The sequence below is a fragment of the Condylura cristata genome, unplaced genomic scaffold (genome assembly GCF_000260355.1).
Source record: "Condylura cristata isolate star-nosed mole 26May11 unplaced genomic scaffold, ConCri1.0 scaffold00001, whole genome shotgun sequence".
In the NCBI taxonomy this organism is placed as follows: domain Eukaryota; kingdom Metazoa; phylum Chordata; class Mammalia; order Eulipotyphla; family Talpidae; genus Condylura; species Condylura cristata.
This window is the reverse complement of record NW_004567102.1, coordinates 1264267-1275978: the sequence shown is the minus strand read 5'-3', so window position 1 is coordinate 1275978 and position 11712 is coordinate 1264267. Positions and strand designations below refer to the sequence as shown.

The 11712-nt window shown below is 45.4% G+C and overlaps 1 protein-coding gene across 1 annotated transcript in view; it reads left to right on the top strand.

The window, feature by feature from the left end:
• VPS52 (vacuolar protein sorting 52 homolog (S. cerevisiae)) overlaps positions 1 to 7948 on the top strand; it is a 16961-nt gene extending 9013 nt beyond the window's left edge. The window contains exons 18-20 of the mRNA XM_004673370.2: positions 6584 to 6695; positions 6913 to 7031; positions 7227 to 7948. Of these exons, the coding sequence (XP_004673427.1) occupies positions 6584 to 6695; positions 6913 to 7031; positions 7227 to 7373 (378 nt within the window). The 3' untranslated portion in view covers positions 7374 to 7948. The remainder of the gene's footprint in view (positions 1 to 6583; positions 6696 to 6912; positions 7032 to 7226) is intronic.
• The last annotated feature ends 3764 nt before the right edge of the window (positions 7949 to 11712 follow it).

Below are 11712 nucleotides of genomic sequence, written 5' to 3'. Positions count from 1 at the left end.
TCTGTTTCTGGTGAAGCCTCTCACCACCCCTGAGCCTCTGGCCTGTACCCCAGTTCTGTATGCACAAATAAATAAATCTTTAAAAAAAAAAATTAAGGATTTTGATTAGAATTGCATTGATCAGTTTGAATTGATTTGGGAGAATTGACACTGTGAGTTTGAAGTTTCCTGTCCATGGGCTCCTGCTCCATTTTGAAAGCTATTTGCTAATATATTTTGATGATCTCTTGTAATTTTTAGCATTAAGCCATCACAAATCGGGGCTCTCCCTGGTAGTGCAGCGGGTTAAAGCGCAGCACTACAAAGCTCTCTGAAGCCACTGCAGCACAAGTTCGATTCCCCAGTGGGGAGGTGACCCATGTGGCGTGGCTGACCTCTCCTGACCCGTCCACTGCTCCCCTCAACAATGTATTTCAGTCAGTCTGCCTGTTCTGCTCCCCACTCTGTCTCTGGTGAATCCTCTCACCTCTGGCACCTCTGGCCTGTACCCCAGTTATGGTATGCATAAATGAATAAATCTTTAAAAAAAAAAAGACATCACAAATATTTTCTTAGTTATTCCTACATAGCTGTGATAATGTAGGTTCAGTTTCACTGGGAATAAATCTTTCTAGCCCTTTGCCATTAATTTTTTGTGTCTTTGATCTTTCTGTTCATGTTAGGACTTCTATGACAATATTGAATAGTGAATACAAGGATAAAAGTAAGAATGCTTATCCTGTTCCTCATTTAAAAAGAGTGCCATTGTCATTTCTCCATTAAGAGTAATGTTGCTGTAGGGTTTTGTAGATCTGCTTTTCCTGCTTTTCCTTAGGTTAAAAAATTGCTTTATCCCTACTGTGCTAGAAGTTATTATTCTAGTTATTCCTACTAGGAATAAGTATACATTTACTTAGGAATAACTTCTTTAGGAATAAAATTAGGAATAATGACTACATTTTTCCTCTCATTGTTTGGACTTTTTCCCTTGCTCTTCTAGAATGTGTTCTTTAAATAAACTGTTACTACTTAAATATGATCTTTTTAAAAAAGCATTTCTTGTTGTTTGAACTGGTGTGTAGAAATACTACTGATTTTTATATATTAGCCATATAACCAACTAGCTGCCTAAACTGTGGTGTTTCTAGAGATGTGTGTTTCTGGGGAGGCATTCATCATCATGAACTATGAATTGTTAGTTCTTTCTTCCAGATGCACATGCCTAGCTCTGCTATATAACTGAATAGTGGAATAGAAGTGAAGAGTAAGAACCCTTATCTTTTATTAATTGTCAGAGGAATGCTTACATCATTTCCCCACTAGGAGTAATGCTTCTGTAGGTTTCAAATTTTGTTTTGTTTTTTACTTTGAAAGTCCTATTCCACATGTCTGTTTCTGTCTTCCCACCCTTTCCATCTATCTGACCACCATTACAAGTAAGTCCTGTCATAACATTCCGTACATACTTAAGGCCACGTAAAGGGTGGAGCTCCATCGTTAAAAATTAAACAGGCATTTTGGACAACACACTTTTGGCAAGGGAACCTGGACATTTATCAGGCACAGTAGTAGTAGACACAATATCAGACACAACATATATCACACCCTGCAGACACCAACCGACAGAAATGAAAACAGAGGGAAAATCTTAAACTGTTCAAACTGTTTACTTTTTTTAGAGATTATTTATGCATACAGAATTGGAGTACAGGCCAGAGGTGGGGGAGGGACGGGGGTGAAAGGATTCACCAGAGAGAGCATGGGGAGCAGAACAGACAGATTGGTGAAACACACTGCTGAGAGGAGGAGCGGGCGTCAGGAGAAGTCTGCTGCGCCGTGTGGGTTGGCTTCCCAGATGGGGATCGAACGTGAGCTGAAGTGGCTGCGGCTGGCTTTATAGTGTGGCACCAGGGAGGCCCATTTTTTTTTCTTTTCTATGGGACCTTGCTATCAAATCCAGGAACAGAATGCTTCCCAGCTACTCTTGGGAGATTCTCCTCTTCCTCTTCTTTACCTTCTGATTCTGCATCTTCTTTTACAGCTACTCAGTGCTATCACTCATCTCCATGGGCCCTGAGCCACTCTTCAACAGGGGGACCTCAAGTGGTGGCATTGCAAAGCCAAGGGCAACTGTTGGTTGTACAGATGTTTTCAAAGTTGCCAGTGTTGCTTTGATTGTCTTCTGAGGTGACGGTGTGCATGCAGTTCATATGTCCTTTGCATCTGCCCCCAGATCACTGTTCTCGAAGATCACTGCTGCTCATTTTCATCATTATCCATCTTAAAGGGATCATCTTTGTCAGCCTCCGGTTCATAGCTGAAAAGACAGTTTTGGACCTCAGGAGGGGTTATGTTCATGTCCACTGATCTTTCATGGGGTGGCAACCTGCCCTTGGGTGGGAGAGAAAGCAATTTTGCTGAACAGCTCACAGAATAGAATCACACCAAGATGCTGTATGAATCTGTAGATCTCCTTTATCAGGTTAAGAAAATTCCTTTCTACCTGTAGAATGCTAAGAGTGGAGGTTTTGTTGTTTTAAATGAATACAGGTATTTAACTTTTAACCAAGACTGTGTCCTTTTTCTATAACTGTTATGGTAATTATAATTTATTTCTGAAGTATATATGACATTTACAGATTTTAGCTATTAACCCATTCTGGATTTGGTCTGATTCATTTAGAATTTTTGCTTTTTTGAGTAGAGGTAAGATTAACCCGTGATTTCCTTTTTTGTGCTGTGTTTTTGTGGTTTTAGTATCAAAGTCATACTGGCTTCTTACAAGAAGCTGGGATGTAGCTGGTCCTCTCTTCTGAATGAGTTTAAAATCGAAATCTCTTTCTTGAAAGTTTCATAGAACTTGCCAGCCAGAACTTACTTCTGAAAATATTTTAAACTATAAAATTCCCTTTAAGTACTGTTTTTATTGACTTACATAGTTTTGAAGATTTACCATTTTTATTATCATTCAGTCTTAACAGCTTTTATATTTTGATTTGTGAGCTTTTTGGAGGACTTTCAAATTCCTGAAAGTAGATTTCATATTAGTCTTTTGTGTCATTATAGAACTTAATTGCATGGTAAATGGAGATTATCTTTTTAATACTGATTCTTTGAAATTTGTTTGGATTTGCTAATGTCTTAGTACTTGATAGCTTTTGCAAATATTCCCTGTATGTTTGAGAAGTAGAGGTCAAGCTTTTTGATTGTGTTGTTTCACATCATCAGTATCTTATCAGTAGTTGAGATGTTTTGAAATTTATACATTTATCACTTTTGCAGTTATATCAGATTTTTCTTTTTATACTCTCTATTTTATCTAAATCTGAAGTGCTTAGAACTATTAGATCCCACTGGGAATTTGAAGGACTTTTCTTTATAAAATGATCCATGTTAGGCAGAGTGTCCTGGGAATACCAAAATCCATGGATGTCCAGTATTGTAGAAAATGTCACAGCCTTTGCATATAACCTGTGCCTTCTCTCATATACTTTAAATCATCTCTAAATTACTTCCAACACCTAGTACAATATAAATGTTGTATAAATAATTATTATAGCTTATTGTTTAGGGACTAATGACAAGGGGAGAAGTCTGTACATCTTCAGTACCAGCACAACCCTAACAGGTCTAACTACATAGTACATGTTTCCCATTTGCAGTTAGCTAATCCATACATGGAACCTGTGGATGTGAGAGCCAGCTAGAGGAGAAAGAAATTATTGTAGTCCCTCCCCAGTGGTGCAACAGGTTAATGCACAGCACTGTGAAGCTTGCTGCAGCCACTGCAGCAGGAGTTCAATACCTGGCTAGGGAGTTGATGCAGCAGACATTTCCTGACCCACCCTCTTCTACCCTTAGCAGTGTATTTCAGTCAATCTGCCTGTTCTGCTCCCCACTCTGTCTCTGGCAAATCCTCACCCCTCACACCCTGTGGTCTGTACCCCAGTTCTTGTATGCATAAATAAATAAATCTTTGCCCAAAAAAAAGAAAGAAAGAAAGAAAGGAGATTATTGTCCTTTCTTGGATAGCTAGGTGACCGGAAAGCATGTATGTCAGTCCCCCTGACCCCACAAAGATGCACTTAAACAAGTGGACTTTGCTGAGAGAAGCGTAGGTACCTTGAGCTTTGCCAGGGTAAGCAGCCAGCTGTCAGTGCTCCTTGTCCTTTTTGATGGGCTGCTGCTTGATGGTGTGGGAAGGACTGCTAGCCTAAGTCCAATGTACTCTTCCCCTCTGGGGAAGTGAGAGGATTCACCAGAGACAGAGTGGGGAGCAGAACAGGCAGATCTACTGACATCCACTGCTGAGGGGAGCAGCAGGTGAGACAGGAGAGGTCTGTTGTGCCATGTGGGTCACCTCCCTCGCCGGGGATCAATGAGACTTTAACCCCTGTGCCACCAGGGAAGCCCCCGAGAACATTCTCTTTTGTTAGATAGAAAATCTTAAAATTTATCCAAGTCTAGATTAGTGCTGCCCTCTAGAAATATAATGCATGCCACAAATAGAAGCTAAGTGATTTTAACTTTCCAAGTAGCTGTATTTTAAATAATAAAATGGAACAAGTAAATTTATTTTTATTTAAAGTTCCATATCCAAAATTCTACTTTTTCAGCATATAATCAACAAAATTAATGATTTATTTAAAATCTCTCCTATGTGAGGTCTCTAGTCTGAGTGTCTGTTTTATGTTGATAGTACTTTTCAGTTATGATTAGCCATGTTCAGGTTATCAGTTGCTGCACGTGACTCATGGCTCCTGTGTTAGGCAGGGTAGGTCATCTCTGTGAGCTGGACTCCCTTTGCAGTCCACTCCCAAACCTCCCCTCCCCCAGGTCTGTTGTTAAGGATGAGTGTGTATTACTGCATTATAATAGGTTGACTTTGGTTATTTAATATTTGTCAAAAATCACGTAACAGATAAAGAAAGTTCCTTTATACAAGTATGTTTCCCTAGTCTTATGTAAGTAACCTGACAACCTTTATTAGATGTAAGTGGATATTTTGTGGAAAGAGTAGAAAATGTTTTAGTAGCTTATTTTGTTTTAAAGATTTATTTATTTATGTATATAAGAACTGGAGTACAGGCCAGAAGTGGGAAGGGGGGTGAGAGGATTCACTAGAGACAGATTGGGGAGCAGAACAGGCAGACTGACGAAGTACACTGCTGAGGGGAGCAGTGGGCAGGTCAGGAGAGGTCTGCCGCGTCATGTGGGTCGCCTCCGGGGCGGGGATTGAACTCATGCTGAATTGGCTTTAGCTTCTTAGCGCAGTGTGCTTTAACTCAGTGTGCCACCAGGGAGGGCCCTCTTTTTTCTTTCTTTTTTTTTTTAAGGATTTATTTATTTATTTATTTATATAAAACTGGGGTGAAAGCCAGAGTTGCAGGGGCGGTGAGAGGATTCACCAGAGACAGAGTGGGGAGCAGAACAGGCAGACTGGCGAAGCACACTGCTGAGGGGAGCAGCTGGTGGGTCAGGAGAGGTCTGCCACACAATGTGGTCACGTCTGGGGCCACTATGCTACCCCCTCATTATTTTGAATTAAGTCTGATACATCATATCATTTCTTCTGTATCAAGGTGTGTTTAAAATACCCTGCACTGAGGTGGCTATGGCCAGTTTGCAGTGCTGCGTCGGGCCCCATCTGTCTACAGTTCTAATGTTGGTGGCCATGGAGGGCAAGGTCCACTGCTTATTGTCTATACTGACTCATGAAATGATAGCTTGCTTGCCTCTGTGTCTGGTGATTTTGAGTTTATTGGTTGATCTTAATCAGAAGTCCTGGGCCTTAATTGGAGTTGAAGCTATTGCCCTTCAGCAAGGATTTACTTGATTTTGCCTCTGATTTTGCATTGGCTCTACCACCTGGATCTACTGGCACATCTCTGAAGGTTTCTCAAGAGACCCAAGGCTGGCATCAGACTCCAGTTTTCTGACAGCAAAGTTATCATTGGCAATTGCATTCTGATGCCCTGGTCCCAATTTATTGTGGCTCTGCTCCCAGATTCGTTTATTTTTTTATTTTGGGGGACAGAGGGTCATTGGAGGTTCTCCCCTACCTTTTGTGAGACCAGTGGTATCAAAATATCCAACCTCCTCAAAAGTTAGCTGGTCTGCAATCAAAAAAGATGAACCCATGCCTTTTGCAGCAACATGGATGGAGCTGGAAGGGATCATGCTTAGTGAAATAAGCCAGAAAGAAAAAGGAAAAATGCTAATGATTTCACTCATAGCAGGAGTGGAAGGGACCGGGGGAAAAAAAGAAAACAAATCTAATTGAATAAAAAATGAAAACAATGTATAACTATAAACTAAGACATTGTATGGGGGTGGAAAGGGAAATGGGATCAAAACTGGGGTGGGAAGAGAGCACTGGACTGTAGTGATGGCACGTGGGTGAATCGGTGGTGGGAAGCCCATGGGGATTACAACTGAGATGAAAAAATGCACAAAATGAAGAATGATATAAAAAATAAAAAACATTTTATAAAAGTTAACCGTTGTGCTTATGGAAGCATTGTAAAATACCTAGCTGGTTACGATGCCTGAATTAGAGCTGTCTGCTAACACCATGACACTCGACTCTTATGTGTTTCTCCAGGAATTCATTGAGGAATTGCTGTCTCCTCCTTTTGGGGGCCTAGTGGCATTCGTGAAAGAGGCTGAGGCATTGATTGAGCGTGGACAGGCTGAGCGACTTCGAGGGGAAGAAGGTATAAGGATGGTGTGGTAGTGGTGGGGTCAGAGGTGAGGTGAGTAGATAAATATGAGGATGCATATTACCTGTTCAGGGAACAGAGCAGAAAGAATGGGTTAGGGGAACCAAAAGAAAAGGGACGGCTGTGCTTTGGGGAGGCCTTTTGGGGGGGGGGGTCACAGATCACTTAGCCTAGTGCCTCGCTGACACTTACCTCTTTTCCCTGCTGTTAGCCAGGGTTACTCAGTTGATCCGTGGCTTTGGTAGTTCCTGGAAATCATCGGTGGAGTCTCTGAGTCAGGATGTAATGCGGAGCTTCACCAACTTCAGAAATGGAACCAGTATCATCCAGGTGAACTGTAACTCCCAGACCCCCATCCCATCTCTCCCCATCACTGATTTTTCCCCTGGGCGCAGCATCATCAAAAAGTTCCTTAATCTTCAACTGCCAGCTGTGCCTAAAGTTCTGGATAAGCCCTGACCTGATTCCTGATCATCCTTAGCACCACCCTGCCAGTCTGACCCCTTCTTGGCTTTCTCTGACCAGGGAGCATTGACCCAGCTCATCCAGCTCTATCATCGCTTCCACCGGGTGCTGTCTCAGCCCCAGCTGCGAGCCCTCCCTGCGCGGGCTGAGCTCATCAACATTCACCACCTTATGGTGGAGCTCAAGAAACACAAGCCCAACTTCTGATGTGCCGGACTCTGGGATCCACCGTGGACTTTTGTACCCAACCCCATAACCTTTCTTACCTGGGGGCCCTGTTCCAGTTCTCACCTTGCCTCCCAGGCCGTGATATGTCTCGGTCTGCTTTCATCCCCGGGATTCTGCTTTGTCAGAGTGACTTGGATCTCTTGGCTGTCTGAATCTCCCAGTCTTCATGTCCCCCAGAACTACTTCTGCCTGGAATTCCATAATGACCTTCATCATTTTCCTAATTTTTTCATCCCCTCTTCCTCTACCCCCTACTCCTCATATGCCCAAGGCTCTTTTTTCCCCCCATTAAAACCCTGACATCCTCCATTTCTGGTTTCCTCAACTCTTGTCTCCATGTCCTATGCTGTGAAACCTTCAACTCTTGGAATTGGTGGCAAGGGGAGACTTTCGCCTGTGGATATTGAGTTTGTTTTCACTCAGTGATTTTCCTTTCTGTAGCTTTTTGACCTAAATGCTCAGCAACTTGAACACTAACCAATCCCTGCCTGGTTTGAGAGTTACTCCAAGGTCAGCCTGCAGAAAACAATAAATATTTAATATGACATAACACTGTTCTCATTTCCTTTCTCCTTCCTCCTGGGGCCTTCAAGCATCCCCAGCTGTACTCTAGGGTCATCTTCCCTTTCTGATTACCTCCTAGGCTTGCTTCCCTTCTTCTGGATGTCCAAAGGTAGGGGCAACTGGTGGAGTTGGTTTTAGGGAACAGGCCATTTCTTGAGTGACTTACCTGATGGAGGAAGGTGGCCCATGGATAACAAGACAGATGCATCAAGGGCTAGGGATATGGGTGTGCAGACTTAGGCACTGTCCCAGGGGCTCCCTGACAGGGGTTCTCCTTGCATCTGCCCTCTCAAGTTGACCTTGGATTGCCTCCTCACCTTCAGCATCAGCCCCCAAGTCCCTCTGGTTCAGCCCATTGGGGAGAGTTGTAGCACACACACCTGGGAACAGGGTACCCATCTTACCCATTTATGGGACTCGGGAGCTTTTAAGCCCTAAGGGGAAAGGCACAGGCAGTAGGGGAAATTTGTGAATGTTCCTCCCCATCCATGCCTGAGTCTGCCGCCAGTTCCCACCGATTGAAGGAAAGCAGCTTCTACTTCCCGCTTCAGCCCTGTAGTTGCTGGACCGAGCTGCGCAGGCAGCGAGGGGAGGGGTCCAGGGGAGCACCGCGTGTAGGTCTGCGACTGCCACACGCACTGGTGGGGGAGCCGATGGGGCAGTGGGGGCCCTCCGAGTGGCCCTAGAGTGCTCCCTGCCAGCTGGCTCCCCCTTTGGCCTGGCGCGAGGAGGTGCGTGGCGGGCCTCTGGGGCCGCCTACTCCGGCTCCCGCCGGCCGTAAGTCCCGACCCGTCTCCCAGAACAGCGCTCCGATTGGCTGTGGCGGCCGTCTCTCCGCGCTTCCTCCTCCCGGCGGCTCGGAGCTTCCCTCCCGGGAATATCCTAGCTGGAACCGGAGAGCTGGCAGGTGGGGGAAGGCGGCAGTGTCCTTACCTGACCTCATCCCTGGCCGCCTTCACTTTGCCATTTCCCCCCTCTTCTCTTCGTTCTTCCACGTTCGCCCTGCCTGACTCTGCCCGACCTCTCCCGAGGTCGCCCACTGCTAGGGCTCTGAGAGACCCCGAGCTCACCCCCCCGGCCCAGGGAATCCTCTGTCCCTCCACTTTTTCCACTTACTGTTCTTGGACCCTCGCGCACCTCACCCTTTCTAGGTGTCTGTGGTGGGAGTTTACATATTTTCGCATTTGACCTGTTCGGAGGACGGGAAGGGCCCAGGGTTGGGGGGCTCAGTGCGACAGGGTGTGACAGGCAGTGTCGACAAAGAGCCGGTTTCCAGAGAAAGGGAATCCGGACCCCCGCGAGGGAGGCTGGCGATTTCATCGAAAGTCAACTATGGCTCTGATGGGAGAAACGTACAGGCAGGCGCCTTGTTTTTCCGTGGTTCTGACTTAGCTTCTTTCCGTCCCGATCCCAAATACTCAGACTGGACTGATAAAAGCATGGATTTGTGCAGGCCTCCCTAAGGGGACAGTGCTGCGACATGAGGAGAGTCGTGATTCTGGGGCCCGGGGGCATTCAGGTTCTATCGGAGCACGCAGTTTTAGGGGAACTCTTCCGAGGTCGGCTAGGGCCCTGAGAGAAGCGTGGGTGTGTAGCAAAGGAGACAACAGAGCAAGAAAGGAGCCGCAACACCCACACTGGCCTCGAGGGGGCAGCATCGACCAGGGCATGGAGTCGCTGTCTATCCGCTCAAACCGTCCAGCAGACCTGGCGGCTGGGCGGCTGTTTGTTGACAGAGAAGGCTGGGAGACGTCTTCACTCCCCCTCACCCTGGAGCAACGAGGGGCTTTCGCTTCAGCTGAAAAACCGTCAGCCCTGTGGTTTAGAAGGGATCTTGTGATCCCTAGATTGAAACGGTTAACTTCTGGCGAACATCTCCGCTCCTCAAACTTCTCTCAGTCATTTTGCTGATTGCTGACATGCTGACTTCACACCAGGGACCAAGAGGATCACACCCTTGATCAGGACTGTGCCCATTATCCTTCTTCTCTCTGCTAATTTCTGAGACCGGTGCCTGTGTCTGGTGCACAGTCCTATCACAAGGTGCCCTTCTGGGTTGTAACTGAGCCCCAATCCAAGTCTTCAGGGAACTCTGTCCTTTAAAGAAATATTACCCCCCCCTCTCCACCTCTGTGCCCTCCACTTGCCCTGAGTTCTTTCTTTCTTTCTTTCTTTTTTTGAAAGATTTATTTATGTATACAGAACTGTGGTACAGCCAGAGATGCGGAGGGTGAGAGGATTCACCAGGAACAGAGTAGGGAGCAGAACAGGCAGATCGACGAAGTACATTGCTGAGGGGAGCAGCGGGCGGGTCAGGAGACATGCAATACCATGTGGTCACCTCCGAGGCAGGCGGGGATCGAACTCATGCGGAAGTGGCTTAAGCTTCTTAGTGCTGTGCTTCAACCCGCTGCGCCACCAGGGAGGGCCCTGAGTTATTTCTTAACCAGGAAAATACTTAACTCTGGGAAATATTTACTCAGTGTTCAACAGCTTTTTGTCTGCATAATGTGGTGCCCACTCAGCATCAATTTAGAGTTATTGAGTGTGGACATGTACCCTGAGAACTAAAGAAAAAAAGGGCAACTTTTCCCCCTATCCTATCACTATGAACCTCTCTACCCTCCACTTAAGACAGATGGCTTTTTGGGCCTCCCTGATGGTGCAGAGGTTAAATCTCAGCACTATTAAACTATCACCAGCCATCAAGGCTCGAGTTCTATCACCAGCCAGGGTGCTGACTCACATGGTGTAGCAGATCTTTCTTTCCTGTCTCACCAAATGGTCCCCTAAGTACCACTTAAATCTTGCCTGTTGCTCCCCTCAGCAGAGTATCTCAGTAAGTCTGCGTGTTCGGCTCCCCTCTCTGTCTCTGGTGACTCCTTTCACTCACCCCCCAACTTCTGGCCTACACCCCAGTTTTTATATGCCTAAATAATTTTTTTTTTTTTTAAAGAAGGAAGAATGGCTTTTCTCATTGCAGGAAATCTGGCATTAGAGGAAACAGGCAAATTGGCTGTGTTCCAGGAGAAAAGACTAAGACAAAATCTTGAGAGGAAGAATGGAAATCCACTCTTTTCTCCACAGGACTAATGAATAGAGTAATTTGTATTGTATTTTAACGTTTGAGTTTTCGGATACAGTATTCATTAAATCAAACCATGCTTATGATTTCCCTTCTTTGTTCTCTGTGATCAGCACTGTGAATTCAGCAGCAAATAAATCAAAGTCCTTGATGTCATCCAGCAGATATTTCATCTGGTTGAATTCATACCCTTGGAGAAGGTGTCCTTACCGCTTCACATGCTTGAATGCATAATGCATCCAGCACCACACAGACACTTAGTAGCTTGAACCTTTTCTGCCCACATTCACCTCTTGTTCCATGAGTCAGGCAACGTAATTCATGGAGCTGAGGGGCCACACTGGCTGTAAAGAAATAGCAAATTAAAGAGTAAGAATAAATTGCTGGAAGGATATTTAAAGAACTGAAGGAAAAGCTAAACAGGCGGACTCTGACAAGGACGGTGTAGGGGGCAGGGCTCAAGGGTCAGAGGTGGTTGGTAGGGAGCTCCGTTTCTGCCTCTCCTTCCTGAGACTTCACTGACTCAGATACAGGGACCCTAAGGGAACTGTGACTGCGGATGGGGAAAAATGGCATTTTATTTTCACCAACCTTGAGTTCCTTCAATGAAAAATACAGGTCACAAACCACAGTCACAGTATCTGTGACTGTCACCAATGGAAATTGCAG